Source organism: Microtus oregoni, unplaced genomic scaffold (genome assembly GCF_018167655.1).
Source record: "Microtus oregoni isolate MIOR12 unplaced genomic scaffold, Mior012 000042F_ref0000377, whole genome shotgun sequence".
In the NCBI taxonomy this organism is placed as follows: Eukaryota; Metazoa; Chordata; class Mammalia; order Rodentia; family Cricetidae; genus Microtus; species Microtus oregoni.
This window is the reverse complement of record NW_024543209.1, coordinates 21,394,674-21,410,110: the sequence shown is the minus strand read 5'-3', so window position 1 is coordinate 21,410,110 and position 15,437 is coordinate 21,394,674. Positions and strand designations below refer to the sequence as shown.

The 15,437-nt window shown below is 44.3% G+C and overlaps 1 protein-coding gene across 15 annotated transcripts in view; it reads right to left on the bottom strand.

Annotated features, from left to right (window-relative positions):
- Positions 1 to 2,496: 2,496 nt before the first annotated feature.
- Positions 2,497 to 15,437, bottom strand: part of Carmil1 (capping protein regulator and myosin 1 linker 1) — a 262,274-nt gene continuing 249,333 nt past the window's right edge. For 7 of the 15 annotated variants that reach the window (XM_041632696.1, XM_041632700.1, XM_041632699.1 and 4 more), the window contains 4 exons: positions 14,346 to 14,540; positions 12,219 to 12,356; positions 9,352 to 9,501; positions 2,497 to 3,499 (listed from right to left, as the gene is read on the bottom strand). In XM_041632696.1, the coding sequence (XP_041488630.1) occupies positions 3,363 to 3,499; positions 9,352 to 9,501; positions 12,219 to 12,356; positions 14,346 to 14,540 (620 nt within the window). In that variant the 3' untranslated portion in view covers positions 2,497 to 3,362. Of the gene's footprint in view, positions 3,500 to 9,351; positions 9,502 to 9,835; positions 9,861 to 12,218; positions 12,357 to 14,345; positions 14,541 to 15,437 lie in introns of those variants that run through there. The other 8 variants (XM_041632703.1, XM_041632708.1, XM_041632709.1 and 5 more) reach the window with 5 other exon arrangements.

The window sequence follows — 15,437 nt, the reverse complement described above, 5'->3', positions numbered from 1 at the left end:
TCTAGCGGGGCACGGCAATGTGCTCACCTTCCTCCCTTCCTTCACATCTTCAGTCACCAATTCTCCCGTTCAGGACTCTGTTTCTCTCTGCCTGCCACCAAGGAACAACCTCAGTGCAGGGCCATGCTATGGGCCGTTCATAAGTCATGTGGACCTTTCCTTGGACCTGTAGGAAACCCCACTCTGCCCTCAGCTAGCTCGTCACCGACATACTGGAATCTTTGGATTGTAGGCCTCTGCTGTTCCCCAGCCTCCCGATCAGGGTCTTGCAGCTGAGGACTGTTGCTCTTTGAGCAGTTGCCCCCATGTTTCCAACTGGAGACAGCTGCTTCACTTCACTGGAATGAAGGCAAGTGGCACCTGGTCACAGGTCCTACAGAGTGGCCATTCCTCTCATACTCTGTGGGAGCGATAAAAGGTGACAGGAATGGAGGAATGTATCAGTTCATATTCTATGAAGAGCAGATGTTGAGAGGGGATAAACCTGCAGATTTACTTCTGGGGAAGCCTGTAAAGCAGTGGTTCTCAACATGGGGGTCGCGACCCCTTTGGCAAACCTCTGTCTCCAAAAATATGTATTATGATTCATTAACAGTAGCAAAATTACAGGTAGGATGTAGCAATGAAGGGGGGGTTCAGCACGACATGAGGAACTGCATTAAAGAGTCACCACAGCATTATGAAGGTCGAGAACCACTCCTTAAAGCATCGCAATGCAGGGAACAGGAGGCAGGAGATACTTGTGGTTCACATTCACAGGCTGAAAATCGCTGTGAAAGGATCCTGGGAGGGGGGCTGGAGAGATGGCTCAGAGGTTAAGAGCATTGCCTGCTCTTCCAACGGTCCTGAGTTCAACTCCCAGCAACTACATGGTGGCTCACAACCTTCTGTAATGAGGTCTGGTGCCCTCTTCTGGCCTGAAGGCATACACACACAGACAGAATATTGTATACATAATAAATAAATATTTTTTTTTTAAAGGAGCCTGGGAGGGAGCGATGGAGACTTGAGTAGACAGACATCCAGGGCAAATCTAAAAAAGTCCAGGCCGGGACAATAGAGGGCTCATGAGTAAGGGCTGCCCTTCGGATGGCCACCTCAGCCAAGCTTGGGGCTGTCAGCCTGGCATGTCAGCATGTAACCTTAGGGATAATCAGAAGGACAAAACAGTTCTTACTTTTCTGTTTCTCTCCATCCTTGCCTGCAGTTCCAAGGGTCACAGCTTTTTGCTCTGACCACATCACTGTCTGAAAACACAGCGCCTCTTGTTGCGGAGGCAAGCTCCAGGGGCCTTGATCAAACACTAAAGCTATTTATAGCCTGGCCTTCCACACTGAAACCACAAGCTTGTAATGGGCAGCAGGGACATGCTGTGCCACGTAAGATTCTAAGTGAATGTGAATCTGATCACCACGGACAGCAGCACTGTGTGACCACCCTACTACTCCCCGTGACACAATCTGAGGCCACATACGCTTTGAGGGAGTGGACAGAGCTACTGTGGAGCCACCAGGAGGTTTGGTTTTGTCTGCCTGCCTTCTCAAGTCTTCACTCAGGAAAATGTGACAACTTGCCTTTTCCTTCAGGTGGTTGGCCTGAGCCTATGCATGCTTTCTCTGATACTTTGGACTTTTCCACAGTTTCTCTGAAGCTATCTTCCTTTTGCCAGGCAGCCGCTTGCTGAGCCTCCATGTCAAAGTCAAAAGAATGTCTTTCTCTCTTCTCCATCTCCCTCCTGTGGTAGTTGTCGATATGGTCAGCTTCCTTGCTTTGTAACTTTTCTTTTAAAGAATAATAAAACTGTCCTCAAGCTTAAAAAAAAAAAAAACAGTATTCTTAAGAATCAGGCACAGCCCCTGTACTTATGAAGGGATCCATTCAAAGCCTTGTACAAATATCACTTTCTGAGACTTCCAGAACATCCTGGAGGATGGGGGGGGGGGGGGCGCGCGGGAGCGACACCTTCAATAGTGCTGCTTATTCCAAGTGTGGGCTTAGCTGGGCTGTGGGTCTCCTGCCCAACAGTCTGCAGTTCCATGCCCATTTCTGTCTTATTCTTCTCCAACTTTGGTGCCACACCTAAAGAGAACAGTCTTTTATATCTGTTGCCATGAGGCCATATGATATAGCAAGTGGTCCTGCCTTTAGGACTGGAATTCACTCTCAGGCCAACCACTCAGGGGTGGCAAAAGGGAGAGGGTAAACAGCGACATCACACCAGCCCTGTCTGACTCAAGCCAGCACCCCACTCATGATCTTAAACTCATGGAGCTGGGTACGGAACACACAAAGAATTCTGTGACCTTCTAGTAAATTCCATCTGTGTTCCGATGGCAAGAGCAGACCATGGAATTATCAAATTACATTTACGTTGAAAGTAATGATTTCTAGATGATATGATTATCTGTGTACTGTGATTATTCTACATTTTAGAGACTAGCCGCAGCCTCACTGCACAAGTCGGGCCTAACAAAAGAACTGGAGGAAGCGAAAATCCCACTTGGAAAATCATTTTATTGGTATAAATATACATATGAATAAAATATTTTCAGCCTGTAATGTAAGTGAATATTTGTGAGATGTTTTATAAAGAGTAGTATTTAGACATCTTTGTATTTTACAGGTGCCAAAACTTTCTCTTAAAAACCACACATTAAAAGCTAATAGGCAGACAGAAATTAAAGGCCTTCAAAAACGAGAATATTCATAAGACCTCATTCCAATCAACTATATACATGAATCCGGGCTGCTCACACTCTGTTCTTCGCTGTGCGTGCCGATGGTCTGCAAAGGCTACCAGCCAAGCTTTAAATGTACAATTCTCCACTGGGGAGGAAGTGCTCCCCCCAGAAGAATGTAAGAACAATGCCCGAGATCTGATATATATAATTTATACAAATTATTTATTAGTGTGCTCTGTTAATATAATTACAATGTGCAATTGCATACATCAAGAATAAATTGCTATATCGAGTCATGTGTGGATCTGACACAAAAACACCCTGCAGTACCCCAGGGTCTCCTGGATGGTTACTTGGGTGGGAGTCCAGTTACTTCATTAACTTCCAAAAACCACACCATGCAGGGCAATATGTAGCTGCCTCAGAGAAATTCAAGTAGGGCCCGTGGAATAATTGCTGGCTTTTTGTTGAAGGCATAAGAAACAATGTTTGGAAAACAAATGCTGAGAATGGAGTGAGACGAAAAATGTGCTTTGAGAACTTTTTATATCTTTTTCTTAGAAAAAGAAGGAAAGGAGAGAAAGAAGAAAGCACCAGAGAAGGGAGAAGACGCACTGCCCGCGGCTCCTCTCTGAGGGCTGAGGAGAGCACCCTGCATGGGAAGGCTTGGGGTGGGCACCATTACACAAAAATAAACTCTTTTTCTGCCTCTTCTCCGGAGTCACTGGATTTGCTTCCTTGGTGACCATCTTTGCCGGAGGACCGCTGCTTTTGTTCTTGATACTCCTGGGCCTGAGGACCCCAGCTTCTCCTTGAGACTGAAATCAGAAGGTAAGGAAGAGGGACAATTTATTGACAGGGCAACAATAGGACCTGGCCAACAGTAGGGTGAGGGACCCTGAGAAGTGGGGGGAGGGGTAGTCATGATGGACTTTTCCAGAAACAAACCAGCTATTGATTTAGAGACTCTGGACAGAAGACAAGGACACACCAAAGAAACCACAAGCAAGTGGACACAAGCAAACACGCAGGCGCAAGACCAGTCTGTGCTAGGGTGAACCCGGCATAGATGTGAAGGAGAACCAAAGGTGGAGATGGTAGGCAAGCGGGAGAAGCCATCAGGAGTCACTGAGGCTGCTCTGAGCCAGGCGACCTCCACAGCCAAGACTGCCCCCCATACACGGCACAGAGGACAGGACACACAGAGACTTGCAGAGGTGCTGGCTGGACTGGGTTCCAATGCCATGCCTTCTGCAGAGTCCGAAAGCTGGTTACTCCTGCAGTGGGGGAGGGATGCAGACAGACCTGTCGTCCTGTGCTTCAGAACACCTATGCCTCACTCCCTATAGATAAAATCTGTGACAAGGAATTAAATAATGCCTGTGACAGATTCAACCCTGCAGGCAAAGCACCCACTCCTGTTGTCTGTTCGGACTGGCGATATGGAACTGGAAGGGGTCACAAGACAGCTGGACCTGGGCTTTGGTTATGAGCCTGTGTTCTTCCTAATCACACAGGTAGATTTTGTCTAGTTTTCTCTTTAAAACCTGTGTTCTTTCTCTCTACATCCTGGTTCCTCTGCCACCACACCTGGGAAAGATTCAGTTCAGAGGCTAAACTCCAGGGATATTTAATAAAGCTATTAAACATTACTCCCATGCCTACTGAAGAGATGCCATCTGAGCTAAAAACACCAAATCCATGCCACTTGGAAAGCTGCTAAAAAAAAAAAAAAAAAAAAAAAAAAGCACAACTAATCTGTCACTCAAGAAGAAGACCCAACCAGGAACACAGTCTTCAGTTCTGGGAAAGACATTAAATTAAAATTACACTAAATCCTGAAGGGCGGAGACCCACAAACAGCCTTTTCAATCTCATTATAAAATCAAGTAATTGAATTATAAAGTATTGATGTGATGTGTGTGTGCATGTGTATGTGTGTGTGTGCAGGTACCCACAGAGGCTGACTTTCTCAGCTGGGTTTAGTCACCTGATAATGGGTGCAAGAAGCAAACTCTTGCCATCTACAGTACTAACTGTACTGAGCCATTTCTCCAGTCCCTTAAACTTCTGACTTCTTTTCACCAGTGGTTTAGGGCAAATTCTCAGAGGGAGTTGGGGATATAAGGAACAGATACAATTGCTTTTAAAAGCTTTTATTGGGATAAAAAATTTTTACTTGTGTGATTGGTCCTTTGAAAGCTGTTGATAAGTCAGGTTTGGAGGGAAAAAAAAGATAAATAAATGTCCCTAAATATGCTGCCCTTCGTCACAAAACCAATTTGATGCTGACATCCACAGAGTCCTTTAAGCTAAGACAAGGGGGCAGAGAATACTTCCAATACCATCCCAAGAATATCTGACAAGAAATCTATCTCCTAGAACTTCTGCATTCTAATTAAAACAAAACCTCGTTTCTTCACAAACAGACAAATGGGAAGATATGTCTAATACTGTGATGGGAGATTCAAGGGAAGATAAACAGGGTGCAGGAGGGGGTCATGCTCATCTCTCTTCAGAGAAAACATCTGAGACCCTAGATTCAGCGAATAATCAAATTTTTCATCCTTCCAGATACTTTAGCTTCCTGGGAACTCAGGCTAAATCCACCTTATATAAGATGACACAAAAGTACTCTCTAAATATGGAGACACTCGTGTAATTAAGAGTTTTGGTCACAGGTAAACGCAGAAGTAACCTTATGGACCAGGACCACAACAGCAACCATGAGTGAAATTTAGAGGGACACAATATGGGCATCTTCTTGGAAAAGGCAGCCTGTGTTTTCATCTACAGCAAAGGCAATGACCTTCCAAGCTGCTACTGAGTTTTTGAGTCCTCCAGGTTAGGGAACTGTGGGGGAAGCAAAATGGGGTGGCAGGGAGGAGGGAAGAGCAAACATCACCAAGTTAATCTGCTCCTTTCTAGTGGATAGCATGGTCAGATTGTGCCATAAAAGTAAGAACTACCATTTAACCAATGTGGTGAATAAGAGGGAAATATCCCAATTTCAGACGTCAACAAATCATTCTAAAAGAGGGGTGGAGCTTGTGTGAGGCCTTGGGTTTGATCCTGAGGACCCCTGGAGTAAAGTTCATCCTAAACACATTCACCTCCATTAATTAATTTACGATTGCATGTGCTAAGGACCCTAGGGCAGCTGGGATGTCCTTACTGTTGGGAACAGGCAGGAAGAACCTCACCTAATACTTGAACCAAGCTCAGCACTCAACTGGTCTTCTAGCCTACTTAGTCCTGATCCTTGATGCAAACAGCTTTGTAGAAAGAGAGATCTTTATTGTGTCAATTTCCAGCCCTTAGGGAATATCTATTTGATTGCATGCAATTAAGATGCTAATTACAATTATATAGAACCAGATTTTGTCAGGCTTCCATTAAAGGAGTGTCTAAATAGAGTTATGTCTGCTTGAAACTTAAAAGTCCAGAATTAATTCTTAAAAAATATTATAAAATTTAGACTTTACTAATTACCCAAACTTATTCCTACACCTTGATTTAAAATAAGGTAAAAAGAAAAAAAAAACAAGACAAAACACACTGTTTGATTAAACTTCTCCAATGTAATATGGTTAAGAATGCCAAGGTGTCCTGGTGGACGAGTCTATCTATCTATACACGTATTTATTATCAACCCATGTGCTATTGATGAATAAAAGATATGGACTGAACATTAACTTATTAAGTGGAAACACTGGCTTGCATATTTACAACTTGTTTGAGGTGGAAAAAATGTTGCAGAGAGCCCTAAACACAAAGATCCAACTTTGCATATGTATATATGCAAATTTCCAACCCTCCGAAATACACATCCAGACGTGGGATTAGAGATTCAGATGCAAGTTGGAAATGATCTCCCCACTGTAAACTCCAGGCAGATATACATCTACCAAGAGAAAACAGGGCATTTTCTTAACATAATAATCTGTAGCTGGCCCCGCTTTTAAAATTTCTTTCCAGCATAGTGGGAAAATCTCAAGCAACTGCTAAATTTTTCCTGAAGAACTGTGTTTCTTGTTTTGAGACAGAGTTTTATGTTACTCTCAGCTCTCTCTGTAGATGAGGATAACCTTGATCTCTAGACCCTCCTGCATCTACCTGCCAAGGGCTGGGATAGGAGGTGTACTATTCTCACACAGGAAGTGGAACCTGGATCTGGATCCGGGGGAAGGAAGTTGAGCCGAGCACTAGTTCACAGACTGTGAGACCAGGCACGTGTCCAAGGCTTCACGCTGGACGAAGGAAGCACCGAGGGATAAGAAAGGGACTCCCAGAGTCAGATGGCACAAACAGAAAGCTCTGCGACACAAATGAAGCCACACAAACGCAGCTATTTTCTTCAAGAAAATAGGATATTTGCTAATAAAAATATCACATCTTACACTCAGAGAGGAGAAGACATGAACTCAGTCTCTAAACAGCCACACCATTAAACCAGGTCAACCATGATCAAATACGCAGCACGCTTTGAGAACAACAGCTGCCATTTGTTTCATGAGTACAAGGCGTGGGAAATTGAGAAAGCTGGATCAGTATCACAAGATTGTTCTTAAGACTTGAGAGTACACAACACGTTTCTGTCAATTGCTTTGGTAACGCATTAAAAACAAACTAACCAGAAACTATTCGAGAAGCAGAGGCTACGTAGTTCTCAAAGGTGAAGGCAACGTGAGAAGAATAGGCACTAACAAAACAAACATATTAGGCGTCAATGACTTTAATTGAAGCACCTGTGAAAATTTTGGGTTTTCCCCGATTTCAGGAAATCAAGGTAGAAGAGCTAATACAAGATGGTCCCGTTTAATCCTACCAAAATTTGACCCAACCCATGACAAGGAGAATAGTAACTCCCGAGGTTGCAGGAATGTCAGAGATCCACACAGGGCTTCCTCTCACTGTTGGGAGTTGGCCTATCCCTGCCACCATCCCCTTTAACGCAATGTCTTATTGGCAGACGGATGTGCCTAGGGGAGGGGCATCCTGAGTGTCCTGTAAGCACTTTTAGTGGGTCTTATTTCTGCACCCTGCGTGCCTTGTTAGTGAGAGATGTACAGCAGGGGCTCTAAGAGTTGAAAATGCAAATTTCCAGGATCTAGAAACATCCATGTAATCTCAACTGTACTTAATGAAAGACGCAGTAGATTTGTTGTCTTATTAAGTCTCAGAAAAATAACTCTTTGGCTCTTCACACATGTTGCAGCTACTCATGGATGTGACTTTCCTATGAATGAAATTAAGAGTTGTTTCTGTTTTACTAACATCAGACTACATCTTTTAGAAAGAGAAGTATTTTTACAGCTCTGTGATAAAGACACAGGGAATTAGCTGAGCATAAAGTACACATATGGAAGGCAGCTGAGCAGCAGCACAGCTAGCTCTTAAGCAGTTGTAAGGCCCTACATTCCATCCTGAGTACCATATCCGCCCACCACATCCACTAAAAGCAAAGGACCAATTCTATTCATTTTCTCCAGGACAGATGCTACTTGGTCCAAAGAGAATGAAATGTTCTATCCTTACATGACTTATTACCCCTGCTTTGTGCGGTGGGCCATCCCTTAACTCCACCTATGATCAAGCTAGTTAATTCCAGAGCAACAGGAAAGAGCCATAGGAGCCTCTCATAGCACTGGATGTTCTTGCTGGTGATGAATTGGTAGGGACTTTGTGAGACTTGCATCTGTCCCCAAGCAAGTTCTCTAAGTATAGGCTTTCCCTGTCATAAGGTCACTCTCATCAACTTGGATTCTGGAATGCTCAGAGAAAAATGAAGGTCATCATGTTCACTACATTAAAATATGGACCTCATGCCTGATCCCAGAAATCTAAATACCCTCACATGTTAACCTCTGATAAAGCTTTGTGGAAGCAAAGCGCTTCATTCACTCCAAGGGCAGGCGTCCTTTGAGGAGATCTCCTATAGTAGCTGAGCTAGGAACATTCTTTGTCCTCTGCTATGCTGTTTTCCTTGCACTGCAATCATGGGAAGGCATCTTCCCTATGCCAGCAGTGCAGGCTCTAACCCCCTAGAGGGCACCACCTGACTGACATCTTCCCTTAATTGTTCCCCGAAACTGCTCTCACCTGAGGAGAATTTGCCACACAATCTAATGGAAGACAGAGCAGAAAGAGCAAGTGCTAGCCAATACAATGAACTGCCTCTCAAGATGGAAAATTTTCCCTGAAAAGTCATGTATGTAATTCAAGGTCTGCATGTTGCTGGGAGCTTCTTATTGATCTTTCCTTAACACAGTGTTTGGGTTCCATCTTAGATCAATGTTCTGTGGACAAATATTCTCTACCGCTCTATGAATTTCTAGCTTAACTCATGGAAACTTGATGGGAAAAAATGTAGAAAGGAAGAGAATGAGAGCTATGACCCCAATATGAAAATTAACTTTTATGCTCACTAAAATTTGAATAAACAAACCTCTAAAGTAACTTGAAGCTCCTCATTGTCTAGTTTTGGATTTTGACTTAATATCCTCCCACCTCCCCATGCAGGGACCATCCTGTTGCCGGGTAGAATACGAATTCAGTTCTATGAAGTCTCTGACCCAGCCCCCAACTGCAGCTACTCAATTAAAGCTCGTTTGTTAGTGCCAGTTCATCAGCTTCAGGTCAGCGAGGGATGAAAACCGAAGGCTCTAACCATTTGTTGGCTGTGACTTCCTGTACCCAGGTGCATTCACTTCCTCTTCCGCAATGGTGGAGTAGGGTTTTGAAGATCTTTTCCCTCTACTGGAAGGCTTGCCACTGTCATGATCTGAATGTCTTTTGAAATAATCTCCTCTTTGCACTACTAAGGAAAAGGGATCCGTTTTACCCTTTATAGTAGCAAATACATCAATGTGTCGACATCCATGTTAAAATTATTTATATTAAAACTTAAATATCAGCTTATCCACCCTGAGTTAGGATTCAAAGAACTTAAGCATATTAGTCCTGGGCAGGTCCACAGTTGTCTACAGAATTCAACAGCCAACATTATGGAAATGTGCAAAATGAGGTGAGTCCTGATCTTGCCCCAGAGAGCTAGTAACAAAAATGCCCCAGCCTTACAATTTTGATTCCACAATGGATTAACAAAAATCACACACACTATGAAATAATCCGGAAGAATTACAGTCATTTACCTGTTTCAGAAATTAGTTGGGCACGCTAGTCCAGAGGGAGGCAGAGAACAAGGAAATGAAGTAACCAGCATAAATAACGTACAACAGGAAAAGACAATAGGGACGGCTTCTAAAGAGAAAGGCAGGGCTCATGAGCGGCTACCACATCTTCCACTCCCGTTGAAGACCAGCTAGTTCAGAAGCCGGAGTCAAAATCTTACCCCCCAAATGCCTGAAAGCTGTGCCCAGACCTTGTGTATTTTTGCCTGCCATCATTGCAGAGTACTGTGATGTGTGGTCTAGGCAGGAAAGCAACCCCGGCCTCTGTAGTTTCAATCAGCCCATGCTGGACAAGCATATGAAGCACCACAAGTTCTTGAGCGACCGCTCCCTTATTTGGAATTCCTCGCTTTTCACAGCAGCTCTGACCTGGCCAGTGGTGTCCTATGTGACCTGTGTTGTCACCAGAGGCTCCAGGACACATTCCTACTCCCAATAGCTTTGATCACCTAGCAGCTATTAGCTAAAAACAAAACAAAATTTAAAACCCCAACCCCACAAACACCTGCTGAAAACACAATTGCTTGAAGTTAACTTATCATTTTGGGTTGGGCTAGAGTCATATCTGTCCTCAGCCAAACTCAGATGGCCCTTGGGCTATAGACTGGATGCTTCCAAGCAGGTATCATTTTCCAAAAGTTATGCTAATCATAAATTTACTAAACTCAACTCTCTGGCCCCCACCTACCCTGTTTTGTGTAAATTCTTCCACATTTCAATCGTTTTTAACAAGATGAATATTTCCACACATCACCAACTGTCCCGCCCACACTAAAATCCTCTCAGGCATTTTCAAAGCTTCCTTAAAAGCTGAGAGGAAAAGACAGCAAGGGTGCCAATGGGGAAGAGCTGGATGGGCAACCTGGCTGTGAGGGGCTCTCGGGGGCCTGAGGTTGCTTTGAACAGCACAATAAAAGGTTCTTTAACAGTGTAGGTCACTGTTAGAGTGAAGTCACTCAAACTTTGGCTCATGCTAAAGCTGTGGTTAGGACACCAAGTACAGCATCTATCCCCTCGTTGTGAAATGAGAATTGATACCAGTCCCCTCTTTGGATTCCTTGACAAAAGTAGTTAACACCTTCAGGCAAATCCCCACCTTCTTTTCTCTATAAACAGTAGGGGAGAGAAACTTCCACCTAACAAACAAAGTTGCAGAACAGAGACAGAAGAGCAAAAAAAGTATTATTTATTTGTTTTTATGAGACCCACTAACACGTAAGGATAATAGGCAGCTGTGCCTTCAATTAGCTTCTACCCACATCTACTGCCAAGAAGAGAAAACAGGAGATATCAGAGCCAGGGAAGTAACAGAATTCACCAAACAAATATAACGTAAACAATGTAGCCCAAAGCACAGCCAGGATCTGCACGTGGGGGTTAAGAGCTCTTTTACATCACGTATCTGGTGCAGAACCAGCCCTGTGTGACACGTAACCCAAAAGCCAGCTGTGCATTTGAAATCAGGGAGGCCAGGCATGGTGACTCACTCCTATAATCCCCGCATTTGGGAGGCAAAGGCAGGAGAGTTACCGTGAATTAGACTGAAGCCAGTCTAAGTTACATAGTGAGTTTCAGGTGAGTCACTACATCAAGAGAGCCCTGCCTCAAAATAAAACTAAAAATAAAGAAATGACAAAACAGAGCCTAAAATAAGTGGGAGAGACGAAAGAAACATCAAAGATGCTACTGTTACCCTGGCCTGCCTTACCCCTGTTTTGGGGGCTCAAGTCTGTTCCTGAAGGGCAGCAAGAAAATCACAGGCAACCACCTTTCCCACCTCAGGGAACTGAAGGGAACACATTTGCGCAGAGACACCCTGGGAGTGTCTACAAGGGGACCACACTCCGAGAAGGCAGAACATTTACTCACGACCCAAAGAGTACTGCAGCTTCGAGGTTCCTCAGGGCAGATGGCCTGCTCCTGATTCATGGCAAAGATGGCAAGATTAATGTCACTATGGCCCTTGAACCATGGCATGGTGACAAGCTAAGTAGGGGTGCTTTCCTTAGAAACAATGGGATCTAGAAACCTATTCAAAATTGTGCCCTAATAGGCTGTAAGCTAGCTGAGAAGTATGCAGAAATCACTCCTGTGGAGAAGGTGGGTCTTTGGTTAGGTGGCTCAGCTATATTTTTTTTTGTTTATTTTCAGCTATATTTTTTGACTTCTCTTCATGAAGTCCTAATATCAGGCATAATGCCAAATCAAGGGCCCACTCTGGTTCTCATAGTCAACCCAAAGGATTCTGAAGAACTCCAGGCTTCTAGTTTAGTCTGGGACTAAGTCCCTCCTTTTGAAATGACACTCTCTGGGGTGAACAGAGCCAGAGGAAAGATGTTCTTACCTTCCTGGGAGAAGGTCCTGGGACTGGGCTGGGGGCTGCTCTGGCCATCACGCTCCTTGTCTGAGGGGACTTTTTTGAGGATGGGAGGAAGAAGAGCAACTTTAGGGGAACTAGGACCAGATGGAGAGTCTGGATCTTCTACAGAGGCACAAAGAAACAAAACAAACTGGTCTACAAACTGTGTCCCAAGCATATAAGCCAGATAAACCTTTACATACAGATGACTCAAATAGAGAAAAACTATCATAGAATGTTTCTAGTCAAAAGTTCCTTCTGTATTTCTGCTAAGGAAGTAATTAGCATTCAAGAACAATCAATAAAAAAAGCAAGGACAATTATAAAAAGTTGACATACGTACAGATCTCAGTCTATACTAATGCTTGAAAATGAGGCTAGGAGTGAACCATAGGTTCCTTCCGCCACAGACATAAAGTTGTTGAATGTCTGAAAACAGTACTATATGTAACACAATATCTTTATCAGTTGTCAGAGCTACTAAGTCACAACACACACACACACACACACACACACACACACACACACACACGTTCATGTAGCCACCAGCATAGAATCCATTGCCCTACGAGTAATTTGAAATCATGGACTTTTAGACCCATCAAGGACTTTGGTTTCTGGACCTACAAGGAGATTAAATGATCTTCTGGACTAAAAAGTGTAAAGACCGTCGGGATTAGGATTGTAGGCTCTTATTGGAAAGCCAGCACTGCTTCACCAAAATCAAAAGAACTTAATGAACTGTGCCCTTTGCCTTCTTCCTCAGCAAGTGGGATTCTCAAGCAAGTGTGTACGTGTGTGTACACAAGTGTGACAGCCAGCCAGCCGACAGGCAGGCTCTCCTCAGTCTTACAGTCTCCGGTTTGTGCCACCACAGAAGTAAAGCTATGACCAGACACGGTGACTCCATAATTTCTCAGAACTGTCCTGAAGAGGAACATTTAAAAATACTGCTGAATTCTCAGGCTTTATCAAAACACCTATCAGTTTATGAGCCTAAGTTTTGATATAAAATACACAATGACATAAACAGCACAGCCGAAAGTGAAAGAATAAAAGGACTCTAGCCAGCTTTACATTTGATATCGGGAATTGGCCAACTGCGCTTCTCCATGGAGTAGATCAGAGTTGCTTACTTCAAACTAGAAACGGGGATCAGAAAAAAAATCATGTTTTCCGTTCACGACTCTCTGCTTTTCATTCCTTAGTCTGTCTTCACTGTGTCTCGCCCTGGAGCCTAGGCTGGCCTAGAACTCACTGTACATCCCAGGCTAACTGCAAACTCATACCTATTCTCCTGCCGCAGCTTGCCAACTAGAGCATAAAGAGAAAGACAATAACAAGGGTGATGATGAAGACGGCAAAGGACTGGCTGCCTCTCTACCCTGCTTTCCGACCCTCCAGGGGAAATATGGAGAAGAGGAGGAGGTTTATCTGTCCTCTCAAACTCTGATGTTTTGAAAATTCTTACAATTATTTCTCAAAGACTTGATATAGACATTTTTTTTTTTTGCATAAGAAAATAAGACAGAACCCAACCCGCTCTTAGTATTTTTAAGTTTCTTCTGTAAGACCTTCTACTTAGCTTGGCAAACACCTTTGTATCTGGCCGAAGGCTAAGTCTCTTGGACTTGGAAGCCATGAGGGCCCAGTCTGTACCTAGCATACTCGACCACATCTGCCATGCGCCTGAACAACACTTGCACCATCTGAGGAAACCTTATTTCAAACCAGGCCCACAGTTTGCCAAATTCTGTTCTCTATCTCTGATATGCTACAGGATATGGTGTACAACCACACAAACTGCTGCTCTTAGGCCTTTGTCCTTAAACTGGCCGTGTGTATTGTTTGAATACGCTGGAGACTGATTTCAGAAGTCTGCCTCTGCTGATGAGCCAGCATGCCCAGGCTGGCTTTCCTGACAGACAGGAGTCTCATCTCTTAGCCCTCCCCAGTTCTCAGCTCCTGCAGGTTTCATGTGTTTTCCTCTTCCAGCTTCCTATTTTCATTTTTTCCTCCAATGAATCTACCACATTCTACCTACTCTTGAGACCACCTGTGGCTATAGCCAGACTGGGCCCAGCCTGACTCCCAGACCACTAATGCCCTTACCAGGTCGGGAGGCAGTTCTTGGCTTCTGAGGGATGGAAGGCCGGGCTCCGGGGCTGGGCTTGGGGGACTGCAGGAGGGGCTTCGGACTGGTGGGAATGCTGGAGGAGCTCCGAGACCTGCAGCCCCCATCCACTTTGGGTTCTGCTTTGGCATTCTTTTCCGGTGTTCCCAAACCAAAGCGGGCCTCTGGAAGACCTGGGTACAATTTGGGCATTAAAATGAGAAGTGGTCCAAACCCCATTTTAAACATCAAAAGTCAAAGAAACTAATCTTCTGAATGTAGAAATGTGGTGGACACTGTGGTTCTCATTCTGCATCACAGATCTTGAGAACAAAAGCATCTCCACATGAGTGTGCTTTTACAGTCAGCGCTAAGAAAAACCGGCTTTCTTCGCGGAAATGTGATGACTTCTAGCACTGGTCCAGGGACTGCCAGGCAGGAGGCAGGGACTGCAGAGGGGTAGAGCCAGGACAAAGGAGTCTCACAAATGGCTTAAGTCCTCATTCCTATCTGTGGAGCTTGCTAGGCTGCCTGCCCACTGTGGGACAGTTCACTTCAATTTCTCTGTGACATGCTTGCTTTGATAAATAAACCGCTTAAACAGTTAGAGACTTACGGCTAAATTCTTTCCTTCCGAAAGACAAGAACTCAGAGACCCTTGCAATAAGACATCAAATTTTACTCTGCACCATACACAGCACTATATTCATATGCAAGGAGAAGCTAATTTCTCATGAATTTAAAGTCTTCAGGACTCTCTGGGGCCTGATAGGTGGAGAGAGACAAGAAGTGCGTCAGTTCTGGAAGTCAACCGATCCGTAAGGGATCTGGCTACAGTTGATGGAGAAAGGCTGTACTGAGGGTTACGCTCTCATCTCAGGCTGAAAACAGTCTGGAAAGGTCATCATCCGCACTGCTGTTGCTGTCTACAGTGAACCGTACAGCTGGCAAAAAAGTAAGCATCCGTAAAAACAACTTACGAGCTACCCTCGTTTGCATCCAGTATATCGCATCTCCACTCAATACACCTAAAACTTAGAGGGACCAGGCCGGGCGGTGGTGGCGCATACCTTTAATTCCAGCACTCGGGA